The following is a 19,595-nucleotide window of genomic DNA, read 5'->3' on the forward strand; positions in this document are numbered from 1 at the left end:
TATATAAATGTGTTATTTTGTAATGAAAATAAAACCTTTAATAACCTGTTTATAAACAAACACTGCGTGTGAACATATTCAACTATAAACATGTTAAACGTGTGCGTGTGTGTGTGGGGGGGGCAGGTGACTTATTAACCAGCTTCAGGTGACACATTCAGCAGAGGTCAGAGGTCACCATGTTCACCTGTTCCGTCTATCACTCATTAAACCTTGTATCTCCACTCTGCACTGTTGTTCTCAGCGCGAACAAAGCGCTGTGGCCCGTGACACCGTGCGTATTAGTGCACAGTTCGTCTCAGCGCACACAGTGGCGTGACACCGTGCATATTAGTGCACACAGTGTTGTGACACCGTGCGCCTTGGCGCACACAGTGCATCTTAGCGCACAAAGTGCTGTGGCCCGTGACACCGTGCGTCTTAGTGCACACAGTGGCGTGACACCGTGCGTATTAGTGCACAGTGTTGTGACACCGTGCGCCTTGGCGCACACAGTGCATCCTAGCGCACAAAGTGCTGTGGCCCGTGACACTGTGCGTATTAGTGCACCGTGCGTCTTAGTGCACACAGTGGCGTGACACCGTGCGTCTCAGCGCACACAGCGCTGTGACACTGTGCGTATTAGTGCAGACAGTGCTGTGACACCGTGCGTATTAGTGCACAGGGTAGTGTAACACTGTTCGTCACATCAACATGTTTTTCATTTGATTAAATAAAACAAAACCTTTCACACTTTTAGTTGGAGTGTTTATTACACGGAGAAAAGCATCTGTCCCTGAAGGCATCATGAGGTGTTAACTGACACTTCAACCTCAGGACCAACACCAAGATGCCACACACACACGCGTTCTCACACACACGCACGCACGCACACACACACTCGCACGTGTGCACACTCACACACACACTATGCCTTCACTGACCTTAGGAAATGCTACAAACATCAATTTAATATGTATGTACAAAAATACAATAAAAATATTCATAAGGAAAAGGATAAAAACTTCATGAAAAAACAAAAACACTCGTTCAACAGAGGAACTAAGTCGTCCAATCAGAGGAGCTGCTGCTCCCATCAGCAGCTGTGATTGGTGGATGAAGTTCTAGAGCGTGGAGAGAAATTCTCTGACCTGCAGACAAACAGACTCAGAGTCAGAGAACCAGTTCATTCTAATAAATAAACAAATATTACATACAGATAAACACGTGTTATATAGTTTAAATCAAGACGAAAGGTCAGAGGTCAAAGGGGTACCTTGTCAATGATTACTTCCTGTTTGATGCGATCGTTCTTGAAGTCGTCATCGACATCCAGAATCAGAATAGGGAGATCATTCAGGTACTCAAAGTCCAACCTGGACACACACATACACACACGTTATGTCCGTTTTCTTCTGTCTGACCCTGAACGTATCACCAAACATGGTCACCAGTATTATTATTGTTATATTGTGAGCACGCTCAGTGATGATTCTGTGTTGGGAGCATGCTCAGTGGTGTTTCTGTGTTGTGAGCACGCTCAGTTGTGTTTCTGTGTTGTGAGAACTGTCAGTACCCCATCCGTCCCGGCTGCCCGATCCGTTCTGCACATGCGCAAAAGTCAGCGCATGTGCAGAATAGAACCTGTTTTACGACACTGCCCGATCTGTTCCACACATGCGTCGCTCGACTCGAGAGTTGTGTTGGTGTGCTGGCGGTCAAATCGGCGTGTTACATTAGATTAGAGAGTTGTGTCATTGCTGTCAAATTAGCTAGTTTCTCCAAATTATCTAATTATGTCTGTATTGATGACCATGTGATTTTAGTAAAACATCTTTTAACAATCAATGTTAATAAAACAAGCAGCTGTGCATCCTTTCTGTGCTTTCATGTTGACTAACAACGGCCACGTATTGTTATTTGTATTCCAGTGTAGTGTATGTCTAATATTGTGTTGTTAATAAAGTTATAAATAAAAAAAAAGACTTGCTGCCTTCAAACCTTCACATGTGTGGTACAAATCGGGCAGGAACAACTATGCGCATGCGCAGAACAGATCAGGCAGCCGGGACGGATGGGGTAATGACAAGAACGCTCAGTGGTGTTTCTGTGTTGTGAGCATGCTCAGTGGTGTTTCTGTGTTGTGAGCATGCTCAGTGGTGTTTCTGTGTTGTGAGCATGCTCAGTGGTGTTTCTGTGTTGTGAGCATGCTCAGTGGTGTTTCCGAGTTGTGAGCATGCTCAGTGGTGTTTCTGTGTTGTGAGCATGCTCAGTGGTGTTTCCGAGTTGTGAGCATGCTCAGTGGTGTTTCTGTGTTGTGAGCATGCTCAGTGGTGTTTCTGTGTTGTGAGCATGCTCAGTTGTTACCTGAGGTTCCTGTGGTAGAGCCAGCCTTCATGTTTGAAGTGAAGCTGTTCCAGATATTCCAGAGGAATCCCCTGCTCTTCCTCACGGCCGCGGTGCAGCAAGCGCTGCATACAGCGCTGAAATGTACAGAGAAACACTGTGAGCCTGAACACACCATTAGTACAGGTGTACTGCAGCAGAAGTGTTAGCAGTTCTGGTACCAGAAGTAATATTAGTAATAGTTGTAACTAGTATCAGTATTAGTGGTACTAGTGGTTATGCCAGTCGTGACAGTACTGTGGATGGGGGGTCCTAACTGAACACCTGAGGTCACCACAGACTGAAACCCTCGTCTTTAAAAGAAAAACTCTGACTGCTCTGACTGTCTTTGTTACCTGTTGTATAAATAAAATGTATTATTATTATCATCTTATTATTATTAGTGGCAGCAGTACCTGTGGCGGAGCTCTCAGGTAGATGATGGCGTCAAGGGCGATCTCAAATTCAAACTGGTTCAGTAGCCAGGTGTGCCAGTCCTGATACACACTCCACTCTGTGTCCGACAGGCAGCCGCTCTCAAACAGATTCGACGCAAACACGTACCTGTACACACAGGACACAGGGTTACAGGTGTGTCACCTGTCTCAAGTGAGTGTCACCTGTCTCTGGTGTGTGTTACCTGTCTGAGTAGACAGAGCGTTCGTAGAACTGAACAGGGTTTTCTGCCTGTTGAAGTTTAGCTGACGGAGACTGAAGCTGAGAGCGAACTCTGCTGAGACACGCATAACTCTGACAGACAGAGAGACAGACAGACAGACAGACAGGTAGAGAGAGATAAGTAAAGTCAGATATACTTCATCATGTTTGTCTCAGATTTCTAACTTTCATGAAGACGTTTCACGTCTCATCAGAAAAGCTTCTTCAATTCTAAACTGACTGGTGGACAGAGCTAGAAATATCAGCCTCTGTAGCACATTAGTATGCTAATAGATGTTAGCCTTATTAGCTAGAAATATCAGCCTCTGTAGCACATTAGTATGCTAATAGATGTTAGCATTATTAGCTAGAAATATCAGCCTCTGTAGATCATTCGTATGCTAATAGATGTTAGCAAATATTAGCTAGCAATATGAGTCTCCGTAGGTCATTTGTATGCTAATAGCTGTGTAATCAGGGGTAAGTCGTTAGCCTTAGCTGTAAACCCAGCATCACTGAGAGTCGTTAGTACCCTCTGGTGTTGATGGGTCGTTAGGCTCACATGGTCCTGAGTGTGATGTTGGGCAGAGAATTCAACACTGCATTGTCAGTGGGTGTAAGTGGCGTCATAGGCCACGACCTCTGTTAAGGGATGGGTTGTTAGAGTTGGGTTGTTGTTAGTTACCACAACCTGGACGACTGAGAACCTCCACAGATTTACCCACTGATAAAATAACACTGATAGCTTCATGTTTTTAATCGACGTGTGTGTGTTCTCTAGCATCTTTAACACCTCGCTGTCAGATTCATCCAAGCAGGCGCGGCAGCTGCACCTGTGTGATGTCACCATTACCTGGAAGGTGTAGGACCAGCGGCTTGGTTTATCATATAACATCTGCAGCAGGTTTCCTCCACTCTTCTGCGAGGAACTCAGCTCCTACACACACACACACACACACACACACACACATTTTTTAACAAGGCTTTTAATGTGAAAAAACAGAACTCTTGTGTCTTCCTGCTCTTATGTCACCAGTCTTCTTTGATATCATAGTACAGGTGCCATATGGTGTGTCCAGGTGCAGTGGTGTGTTCAGGTACTGTATGTTCACCTGGTAAACATCTTCGCTGTCGTTCTTGATGTTGCACCATTTCCCGATGGGTTCAGGAATCACCTCCCACTCTTCTGATGCCCCCTGCAGGAGACGCACAAACGTAGACTTTCCTGCAGCTGAGAGACAGACCGGCAGTAGAGATGTTACTGTCATGAACGATTCGTTCAAAAATAACTCATCTTTAACACAGTTAACTCAGTTAGCTTGAATGCACCGTGTGACCAGGAAAAGTGATGTCTGGAAGTACCACGTGCTGTGCTAGATATGTGGTGTTAAACTTGTTTAGAAATACTCGTTCGATGCTTCGCCACATGCGCTTAAAGCTCAAGGAGAAGCAACAACAACAGGCAGTCTCGCATCACATCATTTGCCAGCTCTGTTAACACACGTCGATGTGATGATGATACCAGAGCGGAGAAGATGAGTTTGACAACTGAATGTTAAGTTAATTGAAGGGCCTGTTGAGGTTGTACAATAAATGCTTTTGAAATTGTACTTGCTTTCCATTGTTTATTATTTATTTACATTAATGTAAAAGTGTTTGATGTTAATGTTCTCTTACAGGCATATAGCCTACCATTTCCAGGCCGGGAGGTCCGTGTTTTTTTTAATGGTAAAAAATATATAATTTGAGATTACTCGATGACTCGTTCATAAAAGGTAATGAGATTACTTGAATATTGAGATTACCTCTGTGCACGTGTTCCAACCGCGAAAGTTTTTTGTCAGTTTTTGTTTCAATATGGACTCACTTTCACTCTGCCACACCTTCGCACAGCAAACCCGCATTGTTCAATCAGCTGGTCGCGCTGTAGACAGCCGGCACAGCGAAGAACACGGGACACTCCTGCTGAACTCTGGAGAACGGCTCAGGGGATGCAGAGGAGGAAAAAGGCAGCGAGGGAAGAGAGCTGGGTCAAGCCAACGGGGATTTAAGGAGGGGAGGTATAAGGTGAGTCTCCCCTCTCTCATCATGGGATGCACCACAGAACACCACAGGAAGTAATTCATGCCTCTGGCCATCAGACTCGACAACTCCACCCTCTGAGTGTCTGACACAGACACCTATTTTATGCATCAATCTGGTACACTTTGAAACGGAAGCAGATTCATGAAAAACTCTCAAATTCAAATGAAACATCTCAAGTTGACCTGAGCAGTTTAAACCTACAGAAAATGATAAGGTAACCAGTGACCTCCAACATGTCCTAAAAAAATGTTTTATATGCTGAATGCAAAGTTCTTAAACAGGAAACATGACCCAACATGGGGTGGGCGATATTTCCTTTTGGCGGTATCAGTATTATACTGCAGTATGGTGGAATGAAAAGGGGTACTTGAATCAAAACACGATTATAGCTCTTTTTACTCCGCTGTCAGTGTAAGGGAACATCTTAGCAGGGAAAAGATGTTTCAAGACACTAATGTGTTCCTCGTGCACAATATGAAGGTGAGGTAAAGGTGTGTTCTGGACGAGGAGCCTGCCCTTTTTGGAGCTGTGAGTGAACAGAACAACCTGGGTCTGAGCCATAAAGAATATTTGGGGAAGTAATCGAAGACTCGCTTCTTAATATCCTCACTCAGCCGTGTTTTGTCCTCTATTGTCATCAAGATATCTGAATGTAGCAGATGGAGGACGGGCTTCACAGAGGAGATGGGACATATTCCTCCCCCGGTAGTAGGGATGCACCATATTGGGAAAACACTGACAGTGTGATCACTTTTTGTTCTGTGATATTTATTCTCATATAAAGGATACGGGAAATTATACCAGATAAATGCAGTGTGCTTTCATGAACGTATAAACAATTACACTTACTATTGTTTGGGACTTTAGAGTCTATTTTCGTTTTTTACAAAACAAAAATCCTCCTACTTTGACCACACTTGGTTCAGCGACTACAAACAGACCTGTGGGCTGCAGCTGGGTTACTCGTCATCTCCCGTTTCTAACGGTGTTTAAATGTATGTTTAATCAGCGTGAGCAGACGGGAACTTTAGGAAACCAAACTCACGCATCCTTCTTCCTGTTGGGAGCAGTCATCGTTCAGGAACGAGCGACTTACGGGTAAATCCGAAATGTCACTGAATGACTTGGCGAACGAGTCTAATGAACAAATCTTGCAGCTGAACGAGATCTGAAGATCCAGATCACTGCAGTGAACAATAGCTGCCATCTCTGACGGTTTATATTGATAAGAAGGATTTAATATTGCTGTGTATTAATACTGAGATTATTAGTTATTAATATAAACAGTGGATTATTTTCTAATAATTAAACATATTAATACTGATGGGGTGTAAATGTTCCCACTATAAAAGAACTGCAGTAATAAAACACCTGGTGTGTATAAATACACCTGTTGGTGTGTATGTTAGTACTCACAGGTGTACAGTAACTTTTACTCTGTACTCAGAGTTTGTTACTTTACAAATGTAAGTCGTACTGATATTCTTTATCATTACACAGTGAACGAGTTAACAGTACAAGAAGTACTTAAACAGGAAGCACATTTAAATGCTTGGTAGTGAACGCATCATAGTACTACTAACAATACAACTCAGCACTACACACCTGACACTGAGTAATGTGCAGCACCTCTTCCTGTAACAGAGGACTTGTAGGATTAGCACATTGAAGTACAGTGAAGTATACGGATCAGAAACTTTATCCTGCATTAAGGAAAACACCTGAGCGGAAGTGATTATTGGGAAAAGGTCTTATCGATTGTCTTAATGGGTTTAATTTGGCGCCATCGGCTCGTTGAAGGCGGGACAACTTTAAAAACCACAGATCAACCGTTTTCCTCCGGTGATCGATAACTCGGTGTTCACCGGAAACAAATGGCATTTTAATGTTTTTAAACTGTTCTTCAGAGATCGATAATCCTCCCTCCCGTACTTAACTCAGGACTGATCAGTCCGCTCGGGTTTCAGAACTCACCGATGTTTCCCTCGATAGAGATCTTCTTCTCTCTGTGGGAGAAGCTGCCGCTCAGCGTCGGGCTGGCGGGAACACGGCACTGTCTCTTCGGTGGAGTTGCCATGTTTCAAACTGTGTCCTCGGGCTTGTGTTTTGTTTTGTTTTTTTATGTTTGTGCTCCGCGCGAGGAAAAACCGACTGACTACCGCGAGTTGCCAGCCGCGCGTCGTGCCAGATTAAATCCCGCGCGCGGAGACAGTTCCGTTTCCGGGTGTAGGGCTTAACTCGAGCAGAAATTAATTACAGCTCAGAAGAGAATATTTTAATTTTTTTTGTATTCTATTTAAACATAAACATTTCTTTAAAAAGGTCCACATTTAAAACACACGGAAATGAACAAAAAGATGATGGTCGTCATCACCGTCATCCTCGCACATGCGCATCGTCTAAATCTGGACCGCTGTTGAAGAAGATGGCTGCGCCCATAGACCTGGAGCTAAAGAAGGTAACCGGGTTTATTAGGCTGTCTATCTCCCACCTGTCTATTTCCCTGTTTGTCTGTGTTTCACGAGGAGCAGCGGCGGATCGATAATGGCTGATTAATAACAGCCGGGTAGTGCAGCGTTAGCAGCTAACATCGGAGCTAACTGAGAACAAAGAGCTAGTACTGGTCTGCCATGCGCGCGGATCCACCTTATTGTGTTTAGGTTCTAAGACAAACTGCGCCTGCGTCAGAAACGTCAATATTGGTGTACACGTTTAACAGAACTGAGAACATGACACCTCTCCCCTGTAGGCGTTCACGGAGCTGCAGGTGAAGATGATCGACACGCAGCAGAAGGTGAAGTTGGCCGACCTGCAGATCGATCAGCTGACTCGGGTTCAGAAACATGCTAAGCTAACTCACGCTGAGATCACCACGCTGCCCGACAACACACGGCTCTACGAGGGAGTTGGACGCATGTGAGTCTCCTTGACATCCAGGATCCTTGTTCACCTGGACAGGTTAACTTAAAAGAAAACGTGACAACACAATGACATTACAAAGGCTGTGAATATTCAACTAATTAAAGTTAGTTCACTGTGTGTGTGTGTGTGTGTGTGTCTGTGTCTTCAGGTTCATCCTGCAGTCGAAGGAGGAAATCAACAATCAGCTGACCGACAAACAGAAAACAGCTGACGAGAAAATTAAAGAACTTGAGGTACAGATACACACTGAGATACACACAGTATTACGTGTGTGTGTGTGTTACATGCAGTGTGTTCAGTGGTCTAACTGTGAGTTGTGTGATTTCCAGCAGAAGAAGGTGTACCTTGAACGCAGCGTGAAGGAAGCAGAAGACAACATCAGAGAGATGCTGCTGTCGAGAAGGGCTCAGTGATACAGACACACACGCATTCTCACACACACACACACACACACACACACACACACACACACCTGGTCATCACAGCTGTCCAAGGTAATGGGTGTATTTATGGAAGTGACTGTAATTAATAAAATGTCTAAGCTTCAGTCTGTGTTAGTTTTTTTGTGTGTGAGTGCGTCTGAATCACTTTTTAACACTTGAAGAATAAAAAGCTTTCTCTACTGGCTCTCTAAATAAACGGGGTTGTGGTCAGCACAAACAGGCCGGGAGAAACAGTAAAATCGTTTTTTTTTAATATTTGAGCGGTGAATTTTAGTAATAATCATGTTACTTTTAAAACACTTTGTTGTGGATTACTGATCTAAGTGTTGTAGACACTGCGGGTAGTGACTAGCGACAAATGACGCATTGCTACAGAAAAATAATCAGTTTTCTTGTGAGTGACTTTAACGGCTCTTACCTTGGCCCAAGTTTCAACATCATGATGCACGTTTGTAAAAAGTAAAAACTAACCCTTGGGGCCGTCTTCGGGCATTTTTGTACATTTTTCTCAACTTTTTTTTTAGATTTGGTGGGTTTCTGCTTTTGGCATGAATTTTTTGCAGGAACTTTTCTTTTAGTGAAATTTTTGAAATCCATGTCTTTTACTCTGACATGTCTTTTATAGTCTCATGATGCATTTTGCACCCTCTGGACACCTTTGTGGCAAAAATGGACACACACAAAAAAGCTGAAAAAATCATCTTACAGCAATATTTTTTTTCAGTTTTTTTTCTCAAATCACTTGAACAACTTCAAACCTTCTCAAAACTACCAAACATTCGATCATTTTCACGATTTTAACCCTTTAATTGCCAGTTTAATTATTGATTGTTCAAATTAATAATTTGAAACAGAAATATCCAGGCTTTGAATATGTGATGTATGTGTGTGTGAGAAACAGATTAACTAATTTGTCTCAAGGTAAGAAGTATCTCGGGGTCTTGTTCATGAGGGAAGGTAAAATGGATTGTGAGATGGACAGGCGGATCTGTGCAACATCAGCAGTAACACAGGCGTTGTACCGGACCGTCGTGGTGAAGAGGGAGCTGAGCCTGAAGGCAAAGCTTTCGATTCACCACTCGATCTACGTTCCAACCCTCACCTGTGGTCACAAGCTTTGGGTAGTGACCGAAAGAATGAGAATGCGGATACAAGCTGCAGAAACGAGTTTCCTTCAGAGGGTGTCTGGGCAGAGAGGGTAAGGAGCTCGGAGTAGAGCCGCATCTCCTTTGCACTGAAAGGAGCCAGTTGAGGTGGTTGGGCATTGGGTTAGGATGCCCCCTGGTAGTCACAGGGCTCCATAATATAACTGGCAAAAAAATAATTTCATGCATCGGCCTACCATGGGAAACTGTTGAATATGGTGGAATACAGTAAAAATGTCAAATGTCTCATTACTTTTCTTCAAAATGAAATGCTGACATTACAGAATGCATGGTTTTATACTGTAATGGCAGTGAGATTAAAAAATGAGGTTTTAATTGGAAGTCAATGAGGTGTTTCTGCCACAAAGGTGTCCAGAGGGAGTATCTGATACTACATGAAAAATACTGATGCAATCAAATCAATTTTGTTGCTAATCTTTGACATATCCAAGACTCTAATCACCACCAAAGCCTCATCTCCCTACTATTTATTATATGGAAAATAATTCACTTTTTGTGTTTTCTTTGGTAATAAATAATGAAATAATTCCAATAATTAAACTGGAATTTAAAGGGTTAAAATTCTGAAAATGATTGAATGTTTGGTAGTTTTGAGCAGGTCTGAAGTTGTTCAAGTGAATTATGGAAAAAGAATCAGAAAAAAATATTGATGTATGATGATTTTATAGCAGTTTTTTTGTGCGTGACCATTTTTGCCATGAAGGTGTCCAGATGGGAGTAAATTTGAGGAGGGGATCACATCACAGAACAATTAGGCCTCATACTAAAATATGACCTCGTACAGAGGGAGTTAGAAATAATGGCCCGTCTCTAACGTAAGCCTGCTTCATATAAAAGCCTGGTACCCTCTGCAGCTGAAGCAAATAAAGGCCTCGCCCACTACTTGAGCATGTACGGTAATCAAAGCAGAGGTTAAAATGTGAAGTTCTTAAATCTAGAGAAAAGTGAACAGGGTTTGGTTGGAGAGTTCTGTTTATGTTAGGTGTTTAAAATCTGACTGCAGTAGACAAAAGAAACATCAGTAAATAATTTAATCTGTTTAATAAATGTTAAAGTTTGACTTTTAATAACAGCTTGTTACCTGTAAAAAAATAAAAGTAAGGTTGTTGCTCTGCAGGTGGAGGTGTGTTTGAACAGACAACCAGCAGGTGACAGCAAACAGCAGACTTCAGTTAAGCAGAATGTAATATTAATGTAAGTATGTATTAAAAGTCTCAGGACTGATGTCACCACACTACAGTGATCTGATTGGTCCTCTGAAGTTAACCTACAGTGTTGCCATGGAGACCAGAAAACCACAGAAAAAGAGATGATGAACCAGCTAATCAGAGGTCTGCTGCTTCATAAATTACACAAACAGGTAACAAATCAATCAGTTTTTATTTTGAAATACACACTGGTTCATCTACAGGTTATTGTTCTCCATAGATAAATACACGTAAATACCACTTCCGGGCTTGTGAGATGCGTCTACGCCGCCATCTTGGAGAGGGCTTCTCCAACTGACTGATCCCATGTTAGAACACCAGACGACAAAATGCTAACATTTGAGCAGCTTCTGCAAAAACGAATAAAAGACTTATCAAAACTTAGCAGGAGGAAATAAAAGAAAACCAAACTAAGCAACAGGAAATAAGATCTCTATATTCTCTCTATAAGATGAAAATCTGCATGTTTAATCTGACAAAGTATCCTGGATGATAAAAACATGTCTGACGTTTGTGACCTTTTATTTTAAAGACCTCTTGTCATCATAGACTTACATACATGAGGAGGCGCGGCCCCCCCTCTCCAATATGGCAGCCATGTTGACGTATTGCTCCTGTTAACAGCAGCGGCCAACGTGTATATATCTATGACTCTTCTCCCTGTGACATCACAGCCGCTTCCTGTGACATCACGTGTTGTTGTTGTTGTTGTTAGGGCTCTGGATGAAGTTGATGGAGTAGGATCCGGTCTGAGCGTCCTGGTTCACCTGGAAGTTGTTGGTTGAAAGTCCAAAAGGTCTCAGGACCAGATTCCCCAAATCCTTCAATTTACCTGAGACAGGAATTTAGAATGAAATTCTTTTATTGTGAAAATACTGGACCAGCTTTACTCATCACGTGTAACTGGTTATTGTACTGTTCCTTTAATGTGGTGTGTTCAGGGGCAGTACATACTCATCATCTCTTCCTTTAACTTCTCATTCCTCTCCTGAATCTGCCCAGGTAACCTCTGAGAGACAGACAGGTATATAGAGAGAGAGACAGGTGGAGAAAATGAAAACAACATGACTGAATAACAGCTGCTAACAGGTGCTAACAGCTGCTAGCAGCTGTGAAGCACTTTGATTCTGAAGAAAATTTGAAACAAGAATCTCTGGGAGGATTTGTCTGAATAGTCAGCGGGGCATCTCTCGTGAGGCTGCAGCGCCTCCTGCTGACAAACTACAGTAACTGAATAAACCGGTGTTATTCTGTTGCGCTCAGGATGATCTTTTCTACCTGTAGTATAAAGTCTGTTTATATCGTATTTAGTGCAGCTGATGATCAATGGGGCCTCCCATGCACACTGAGTCCTGTCTGATTTGTCCCAGTGGTCAGTGAACTCACCATGCAGGCCTGTCTGGCGCTGGTCTGGTTCGGGTCCAGGTCCAGAACCCTCTTGTAGTCCTCCAGAGCCTCATCCAGCTTCTCCGTCTGCTCGTAAAGCTCCGCCCTCCTCAGCAACGCCCGCATGTAGTCTGGATTCAGCTCTATTGCTATGGAAACAGACTACCAATCAATGAACACATCAATCAGTGTCTCTTTAAGACTGTACAGTGCAGAGTGATGTCATCACTCACCTTTAGTACAGTCTGAGAGCGCCTGATCCTTCAGATCCTGAGAGAGACACACACACAAGTTAGCATGTTGTTAGCCTGTTGCTAGCCTCAGTGTAAACCTATAGAAGCCTCTGTGTTAGCATGTTGCCAGTATGTTGTTAGCATATTGTTAGCCTATGTGTCAGCCTGTGTGTTAGCATGTGGTTAGCATACTGTAAGCCTGTGTGTTAGCATGTGGTTATCGTGTTTGGTACCAGGTGTAGCCTGGCAGCAGCTCTGTTGGAGAACAGCACGGCTCTCTCTTTGCTGAAACAGACGGGACACAGAACCAGCGCCTCCTTGTAGCTCTGCTCGGCCTCCACCCAGTCTGCAACATGTTGGTAACACTGTTATACTGGTCATCCTGGATATACTGGTTGTACTGGTCATGTTGGTTAACAGAGTGGACATGATGTCACTCACCTCCAGATTTGAACTGGCTGTTTCCTCGCTCCTTCAGACTCAAACTCTGCTGCCGACGACTCTGAAACATAGGGTCACCTGTCTGACAACCTGAAACTCTGATTTACAGCAACATCAATATTCATCCACATCAAACCATATGAACTAACATCCACAGTTACACCTGCAGACACAGGTAAACAGGTATTACCTCCTTGTCCTCCTCTGTTAGCTCCTCCTCCACCTTCCTCAGGTACTCATCATCAAACTCCACCTCACAGCCGTCTCCCTCCTTCATCTCCGAGTCTGAATCCTCCTGCAGCCTGTCGCCCTGCTCCTCCTCCTGCAGCCTGTCGCCCTGCTCCTCCCCCTGCAGCCTGTCGCCCTGCTCCTCCTCCTGTCCTCCTCCCTCGCTCTCACTGACGTCTCTTCTGTCCATCAGTCGATCAGTTTTAATGTCTTTGGACGCTCCTCCGTCCTGCCGGGTCTCCTCCTCCCCCTGCTGCTGTATCTGGTCGGGGTGTCCCAGAGTCTCCTGGCAGTCGTAGAAGTCCTCCTCCTGCTCCTCCTGCTCTCTGGGTTTTGAGGCTGCTGTGCTGCTCATGTTGAACCTCTGTGACACAAACTAAAGACAATAATCTTAAATAGCGTCTGTAGTGTATATAACATAATAGTGTTTATAATGTAATAACATATTACAGTGATGTTGATAGTTGATCATCATGTTTTGTGACTTTATAACATTTGATGTTTTTTTACTTTAGTTTCATGATGTATCTTCAGGATGAGTTCAGCCTCATGTGAGGACGCACAGGTGTGTCTGTCTCTAAAGGTGTGACTGTTTAAAAAGCATACGACTGTTGGGTCAGTCCCACGTCAGTCTCGGATCCCATCAGCTATAGTCTGCCGGGCGGTAAGCGATAATCGACTTCCCCTCAAGACTTCTTTTTCCACGTGCTTCTGTGTTACAGAAAGAAACCGTTCTCTTGTGATTCACTCGTTATTAACGGCTCTTACCTTCGCCCAAATTTCAACATCATGATGCAGATTTGTAAGAAGTAAAAATTCAAGCTTTGTCCTCAAGAGGAGAAGGAAGTTTTTTTAATTATCGTTTGTGGAACGGAGGTCGGATCTAATGCATTTGAGGAAGTCGGGAAATCTGAACGTGTGACACAGCATCAAGGGAATTCATCTCAAGTTAAATTTTAGATCTAGAACAGATTGTTAGCTGTTAGCATGCAGAAGCCTGTTTATAGAGATTAATAAGAAGCGAAATCGTCGTCAGATCGCTGATAGGAGCTGGATTGGCATTACGGCGGATTCCGCCTGCTTTTGCTCTCCTTATCCACTGTTCTTCTTGCATACGCGGCAGCCTGCTGATGGGTGATTGGTCAATATTACTCGGACTACAAGCCGAGTTCAAACGGCAAACAGAACACTTGCCTGCCCGGAAATCCACTTCCCTGTCTACAGATTCTACTATGTAGACTATTCTAGTATGTAGAATCTGTAAATAGAGATTAGTCCCACGTAGACGTGTGTTTCTGTGTGTGTATTATTACAGTGAACACACACACAGTTATTAAACTGTAATAAATGCTTATGTCAGAGGGTTAGACAGGTGAATCAGGTGAATCAGCACGTCATCTGAACCTGGTGTCTTTGTGTGTGTCAAATCCTCGCTGGGATTCTGCCTGAACGTGAAGCTGAAACAAACAAACTGGAGCTTCTCTTGTTTAATGATTACTGTTATCTCTATTTAACTTTATGTCAATACAAAGGTTATTTTACTTTGGTAGTTTCAGGATGTTTTACTTCCTGTATGAGCTCTACTCTGTTCAGAGATCTGAACTGATCATTTATTCAGACGAATTCAGAAAACATCAAACATCCGGTTTTACACATTTAAGCCTTCAGTAACAGAGCTAACACAGCTCACTGCTAACACAGCTCACTGCTAACACACAGCTCACTGCTAACACACAGCTCACTGCTAACACACAGCTAAGTGCTAGACTAACTGACAGCTGTGATCTATAATTACGTTGTCAGCCGTCTGGTGTGTCACACGTCAGTGTGACGCCATCAGTCTGATGCCATCAGTCTGACGGTTCACTGTGGATTTAAATGATAAAAACATTATAAACAGCGGGTTTATTTTCGTACCTGCTAACACCGGTTAGCCTGAAGAGTCCCACTTCGATCCCACTTCCGGGACACTGACCCGTCTTCTTCTTCTGCTTGTTTTCAGCGGTAACCCCGCTACACCCCGGGGCTATCCGGGTCCGGGTCTTTCTCAGAACCGGTAAAACATTTATGTGACCAGACTGGACTTTAAAACACACAGGACAGGTGTGTCCATATTATCTTCTTCTTCTCCTTCCCCCTCTTTCGGCCAAAGTCCGCCCTCTGCTGGATCAGATCAGATCTGTCTGTTTGTAGAAACATCCAGGGCGGACTGAAACCATAAAATACCAGCTGATGATACAACATGCATTTTAAAATATGTACGACGTGATAATGTTTAATTGAATACATTTGCTCCCAGTGCAGGGAGCAATAAGGTTTAATTTGATGAAGTTATTAAATTAAAAAGCAATAAGTAAACAATAATAAATCAAAATATTGGCTTATTTACTGTCTGATTATATACTGTGTGTGTGCGTATGTGTGTGTGTGTACCACAACATTAAATCTTGTAAACTTAAGTCTGGATAAATCTTTTTTTAGAACAGTTTTATTACAGATAGAAATAAATCGACAAAAACAAAATGGAATCAATCTGGATGTGATCTGAAATAAATGTTTAAATTCATTAAAGTCGAGCTGAAACGGCATTTCCAGAGTATCTAGCTTCTGTATCGTGACGTATTTCTGAGTGAAACAGGACGTGCAGGCGGGACATATCACTGGAGGGATTTGATTGGATCGTTGAGAAGTGGGCGTAGACAGACGTTCTCCACAGCGCAGTAGCTAGCTAACTGACCGAGCGTTCTTGGTGCTCTGCGGCTAAATGTTGCAGATTGATTGGTTGAAATTGTTTGGTGCTAACTTACGTAAGCACACAGTATTTTTTTTTTTACAGGAAGAAAAAATTATCGAATTTTGATATAAGGATACGAAGAAATTGATTTTCTGTATTTTTTTGGCCTATATTGTCAAATAGATGCACAATATTACCGGGGATGTGATCTAAAAGGATCAAAATTACATTTTTCATTTCACCTCGACTTTAATGAAAAACGATCAAATGATAAAAACACACATCTGGTTATTACTCATGAGAAGTTAAACTGTGAGGAAGAGAAACATCATCTTTAAGTCACTTAAAATAATATATTTATTCATTCATAACAAGGTGGTGGAGGAGCGTCTGGTCTCAGCGATCCAGGACGTGAAGGCAGAGACTCGGGCGTAGACTCCAGGTCTCTGAGGACGTCCACATCCAATGCCAAAAGATGTCACACCTGCCAGGAACCAATCACAATGCATAATTTTGTCAGCTTCATCACACTCGGTCATACTCTGTGTGTTTGTGTGTGTGTGTGTGTGTGTGTGTGTGTGTGTGTGTTACTGACCGATCAGAGACCAGTGTCCTTCGTCCTGACACATCAGTGGACCTCCAGAGTCGCCCTGGAAAACAACACGTTCAAACTTAACTGAAAAAAAATACATCCAAAATGTGTTTTTACTGCAGCTGACTGAAATATCAGTAAAATATCAATCAAATATCTGATAAATATCAATCAAATATCAGAATGTGATGGTGGACTGTACAGTCCAGGTGGGGGCTTACCTGGCAGGAGTCGACCCCTCCCTCTGGGAATCCAGCGCACAGCATGCTGGAGGTGATGGTGTACTCAGGTAACTGAACCTGACACTGATGCTGATCCACCACCGGAACCTGAGCCTGCTGCAGCACGTCAGGGAGGGAGCCTGAGAGGCAGACAGGTCACAGAGAGAGAGACAGGTCAGAGAGAGATAGAGAGAGAATATCTGCACTCTGTCAGAGACTGATCCTAACCAAGTACAGGCTCAGTGACCACCGACCGGCTGTAGAAACAGGACGACACAGACAGACACGGCTGCCCAGAGAGGAGCGTGTTTGTGCTCCCTGCTCTGCAGGCCGATAGAGATAGAGATGCACTTCCTCCTCCACTGTGACAAGTTTTCTTCAGTAAGAGATTTACACTGCAAACTAATAGAAAATAAAATAACAAACTTCCCAACATTAGCCCCAGAGGACAAACTGTCAGCTGTCCTTGGTGAAGGGACAGCAGCTCCTCTGGCAGCTAAATGTGTCTCTGCCTGCCCCAGCCTGAGGGACTCACCACCACCACAACATCCATCAGTGTAAATGTATTCAATGGTAACAAACTGTAGTGTTCTGTCATGTAAGTATGTTTCTGTATCTAATATGTAAATATGAATCTATGAATCTTCTATAAACCGCTTTGGCAACAACATGTTTTTGTTCATGCCAATAAAGCTAGACAGGACAGCACACAAACACGCACACACGCACACATACACACATACACATACATACATACACACATGCACACACAAACACGCACACACACACACACACGCACAATTGAATTGAAAACATTGAGAGAGAGACGGAGAGACAGATGGGCCAGGTGTTCCTCACCCTGGTCGGCCTCGCGTCCCCACCCGGCGATGAAGCATTTCCTTCCTGTTGCAAGGTCGTGACCTTCAGGAGGTAAACACAGCGGCTGGACCGACTCTGAAACAAAATTAAAATCATTCAAACTTTATTCGTTCAGCTGGTCGACAGCTGTTTCTCTGAAAGGATCCGATGATGTCACATATTCAGTTTTTATTAGCACGTAATATTTATTTATAAAATATTTTATAAATTATAAAAATAAATTAAAAAACTGTTTTTTCCTTGCGCTTAAAAATAATTTTCATTTGAAGGAGCCTCTGACTGAAGCTTACTCCCAAAGACAGCTGGACCTGAGCTCTCGTCTGAAACTGAAGAAGCCTTCTGAATGAAGCTTTGAATCACCTGATGATAAAAACATTTACCTGACTTTTCAGCTCAACATTTAGAGACTCGGGTTGATGATGACATTAATTATCAAATATTATTGATAATATTATTATTATTGGTCCTTATTGATTCTGATTTAAAGCGTCTTAATATCTTTAGTCTGATTCGAATCGTTCTCCTAAATGTTCCCTGAGTGATGATTCTGATTTGTCCACATCGTCCTGTAAAAAATGAACCTGTAAAATAACTAGTTGTTGTTACTGACGGGTGAAGTTGATTGGCTGCTGCAGATGCATCATAGCGATGTCCGCCTGTTTGGTCCGTCTGTTGTACTGTCTGTGGATGACGATGCGATCGACTGGTTGGGTCTGAACGTCCACAGAGCTGATGTCACTCTGAGCATGAAGACCAAAGACAGCTGACCACGACCGCAGGTGGACGTTCTTCCTGTGGGACAAAGAGAAGTTCAGAACACATTATTTTAACACTTTTAATAAACGATCTGCACTCAAACACTGACACGGGCCGAACGAGGACACGTTCTGTCATGTTTCATTTTTGATCTATTTATGTGTCGAGATCCTGCCTGTTCAGATCAAAGGCTTTATTTTAGCCTTTGTTTTTTGTTGACTTTGTCCCGATGTGATGCGTTCAGGTGAACTACAGGTGGATCTGAAATATTACAGTCAGATATTAAATACGTCATAAAAACTGTAAAAAAGTGAGTTCTTCTTTGATCGAATAATTTACTGATAGAAAAAAATATTTACTTCTACTGTCTAACATCGTTAGTTACTATAATTATCCATGGTCACCATGGTTACTTTACATGTAAAGGTGTGACAGCTACGGAACAGCTCAGGTGTGGTATTTCAGGAGGTTCGTCTTGATTGACGTTTAAATCAAGTTTTTGTGTTCAGTCTCACCCGTAGACGCAGTGAGCAGCTGTCAGCAGCCAGTCTCGGCCAATCAGAGACGCTCCACACACATGACGCCCCTTCCACCAAAGTGACACCATCCATGGCCACGCCCCCTTTGTGGAATTAACCCCGCCCACCACTCTGCCAGCACCTGACAGGTAAACACAATCAGACTGTAAAAAACAGGGTTAGAGGTCAGACTCAGACTGAACCCACAACTCTTTACCTGGTACAGGTGTTCTGTCTTCTGATTGGTCCTCCTCCCTAGAGTCATGAGAGACCCGAACACCACACGCTACAACACAGACAGTCAATCATCAATCAATCAATCAATCAATCAATCATCTATCTATCTATCTATCTATCTATCAACACTCTACACTAATAAAAAATACTATAGATTAAATTTACTTAACATTACAATGAAAAAACTTGATTTAACAGGTGTGTGTTGATTTAACAGTCAGTGTTTATGAGTGCAGATGCGTGTTGATTTAACGGTCAGTGTTTATGAGTGCAGGTGTGTGTTGATTTAACGGTCAGTGTTTATGAGTGCAGGTGTGTGTTGATTTAACGGTTAGTGTTTATGAGTGCAGGTGCGTGTTGATTTAACGGTCAGTGTTTATGAGTGCAGGTGTGTGTTGATTTAACGGTCACTATTAATGAGTGCAGGTGCGTGTTGATTTAACGGTCAGTGTTTATGAGTGCAGGTGCGTGTTGATTTAACGGTCAGTGTTTATGAGTGCAGGTGTGTGTTGATTTAACGGTGAG

The 19,595-nt window shown here is 43.0% G+C and overlaps 4 protein-coding genes across 6 annotated transcripts in view; 1 reads left to right on the plus strand and 3 right to left on the minus strand.

The window, feature by feature from the left end:
* Positions 1 to 758: 758 nt before the first annotated feature.
* Positions 759 to 7,348, minus strand: LOC138597501 (deoxycytidine kinase 2-like). Its single transcript, XM_069669109.1, has 8 exons — positions 7,081 to 7,348; positions 4,134 to 4,252; positions 3,875 to 3,958; positions 3,005 to 3,114; positions 2,781 to 2,928; positions 2,347 to 2,462; positions 1,256 to 1,355; positions 759 to 1,130 (listed from the first exon to the last, which is right to left on the minus strand). The coding sequence occupies exons 1-8, from the start codon at positions 7,181 to 7,183 to the stop codon at positions 1,104 to 1,106; spliced, it is 807 nt and encodes a 268-aa protein (XP_069525210.1). The 5' UTR covers positions 7,184 to 7,348; the 3' UTR covers positions 759 to 1,103.
* Positions 7,349 to 7,485: 137 nt separating this feature from the next.
* On the plus strand, positions 7,486 to 8,575 carry pfdn1 (prefoldin subunit 1). Its single transcript, XM_069669120.1, has 4 exons — positions 7,486 to 7,564; positions 7,856 to 8,022; positions 8,177 to 8,261; positions 8,358 to 8,575. Exons 1-4 carry the CDS (start codon positions 7,532 to 7,534, stop codon positions 8,439 to 8,441), a joined length of 369 nt encoding a protein of 122 aa, XP_069525221.1. The 5' UTR covers positions 7,486 to 7,531; the 3' UTR covers positions 8,442 to 8,575.
* Positions 8,576 to 10,998: 2,423 nt separating this feature from the next.
* ttc1 (tetratricopeptide repeat domain 1) lies at positions 10,999 to 15,207 on the minus strand. Of its 3 annotated transcripts, none has more exons than XR_011308718.1 (9): positions 15,051 to 15,207; positions 13,096 to 13,509; positions 12,906 to 12,966; positions 12,698 to 12,810; positions 12,465 to 12,501; positions 12,232 to 12,380; positions 11,800 to 11,854; positions 11,405 to 11,677; positions 10,999 to 11,195 (listed from the first exon to the last, which is right to left on the minus strand). XR_011308718.1 is itself a non-coding variant. In XM_069670934.1 (8 exons), exons 2-8 carry the CDS (start codon positions 13,486 to 13,488, stop codon positions 11,535 to 11,537), a joined length of 951 nt encoding a protein of 316 aa, XP_069527035.1. In that variant the 5' UTR covers positions 13,489 to 13,509; positions 15,051 to 15,207; the 3' UTR covers positions 10,999 to 11,534. The 3 variants fall into 3 exon arrangements, 1 of the variants encoding a protein (XP_069527035.1); XR_011308716.1 differs by having other exon boundaries at positions 11,401 to 11,677; XM_069670934.1 differs by having other exon boundaries at positions 10,999 to 11,677.
* Positions 15,208 to 15,672: 465 nt separating this feature from the next.
* Positions 15,673 to 19,595, minus strand: part of tmprss15 (transmembrane serine protease 15) — a 44,165-nt gene continuing 40,242 nt past the window's right edge. The window contains exons 21-27 of the mRNA XM_069670677.1: positions 19,051 to 19,119; positions 18,831 to 18,975; positions 18,170 to 18,351; positions 17,539 to 17,634; positions 16,681 to 16,820; positions 16,463 to 16,517; positions 15,673 to 16,351 (exon numbers count right to left, since the gene is read on the minus strand). Of these exons, the coding sequence (XP_069526778.1) occupies positions 16,233 to 16,351; positions 16,463 to 16,517; positions 16,681 to 16,820; positions 17,539 to 17,634; positions 18,170 to 18,351; positions 18,831 to 18,975; positions 19,051 to 19,119 (806 nt within the window). The 3' untranslated portion in view covers positions 15,673 to 16,232. The remainder of the gene's footprint in view (positions 16,352 to 16,462; positions 16,518 to 16,680; positions 16,821 to 17,538; positions 17,635 to 18,169; positions 18,352 to 18,830; positions 18,976 to 19,050; positions 19,120 to 19,595) is intronic.

The sequence above is a fragment of the Semicossyphus pulcher genome, unplaced genomic scaffold (genome assembly GCF_022749685.1).
Source record: "Semicossyphus pulcher isolate SPU_LCO1_2020_fin unplaced genomic scaffold, fSemPul1.0.p SCAF_10, whole genome shotgun sequence".
NCBI classification, from domain to species: domain Eukaryota; kingdom Metazoa; phylum Chordata; class Actinopteri; order Labriformes; family Labridae; genus Semicossyphus; species Semicossyphus pulcher.

Excerpts from the sequence above, each read along its gene's own strand:
- ttc1 (XM_069670934.1), bottom strand. The coding sequence starts at position 13,488 with ATGAGCAGCACAGCAGCCTCAAAACCCAGAGAGCAGGAGGAGCAGGAG. Across the intron at positions 12,811-12,905 it reads CAGCCAGTTCAAATCTGGAG|ACTGGGTGGAGGCCGAGCAG; the intron begins GTGAGTGACATC and ends AACATGTTGCAG. Across the intron at positions 11,678-11,799 it reads GTTAAAGGAAGAGATGATGA|GTAAATTGAAGGATTTGGGG; the intron begins GTATGTACTGCC and ends TTCCTGTCTCAG.
- pfdn1 (XM_069669120.1), top strand. The coding sequence starts at position 7,532 with ATGGCTGCGCCCATAGACCTGGAGCTAAAGAAG. Across the intron at positions 7,565-7,855 it reads TAGACCTGGAGCTAAAGAAG|GCGTTCACGGAGCTGCAGGT; the intron begins GTAACCGGGTTT and ends TCTCCCCTGTAG. Across the intron at positions 8,262-8,357 it reads AGAAAATTAAAGAACTTGAG|CAGAAGAAGGTGTACCTTGA; the intron begins GTACAGATACAC and ends TGTGATTTCCAG.
- LOC138597501 (XM_069669109.1), bottom strand. The coding sequence starts at position 7,183 with ATGGCAACTCCACCGAAGAGACAGTGCCGTGTTCCCGCCAGCCCGACG. Across the intron at positions 4,253-7,080 it reads CTCTATCGAGGGAAACATCG|CTGCAGGAAAGTCTACGTTT; the intron begins GTGAGTTCTGAA and ends TCTGTCTCTCAG. Across the intron at positions 1,356-2,346 it reads CTCTACCACAGGAACCTCAG|GTTGGACTTTGAGTACCTGA; the intron begins GTAACAACTGAG and ends GTGTGTGTCCAG.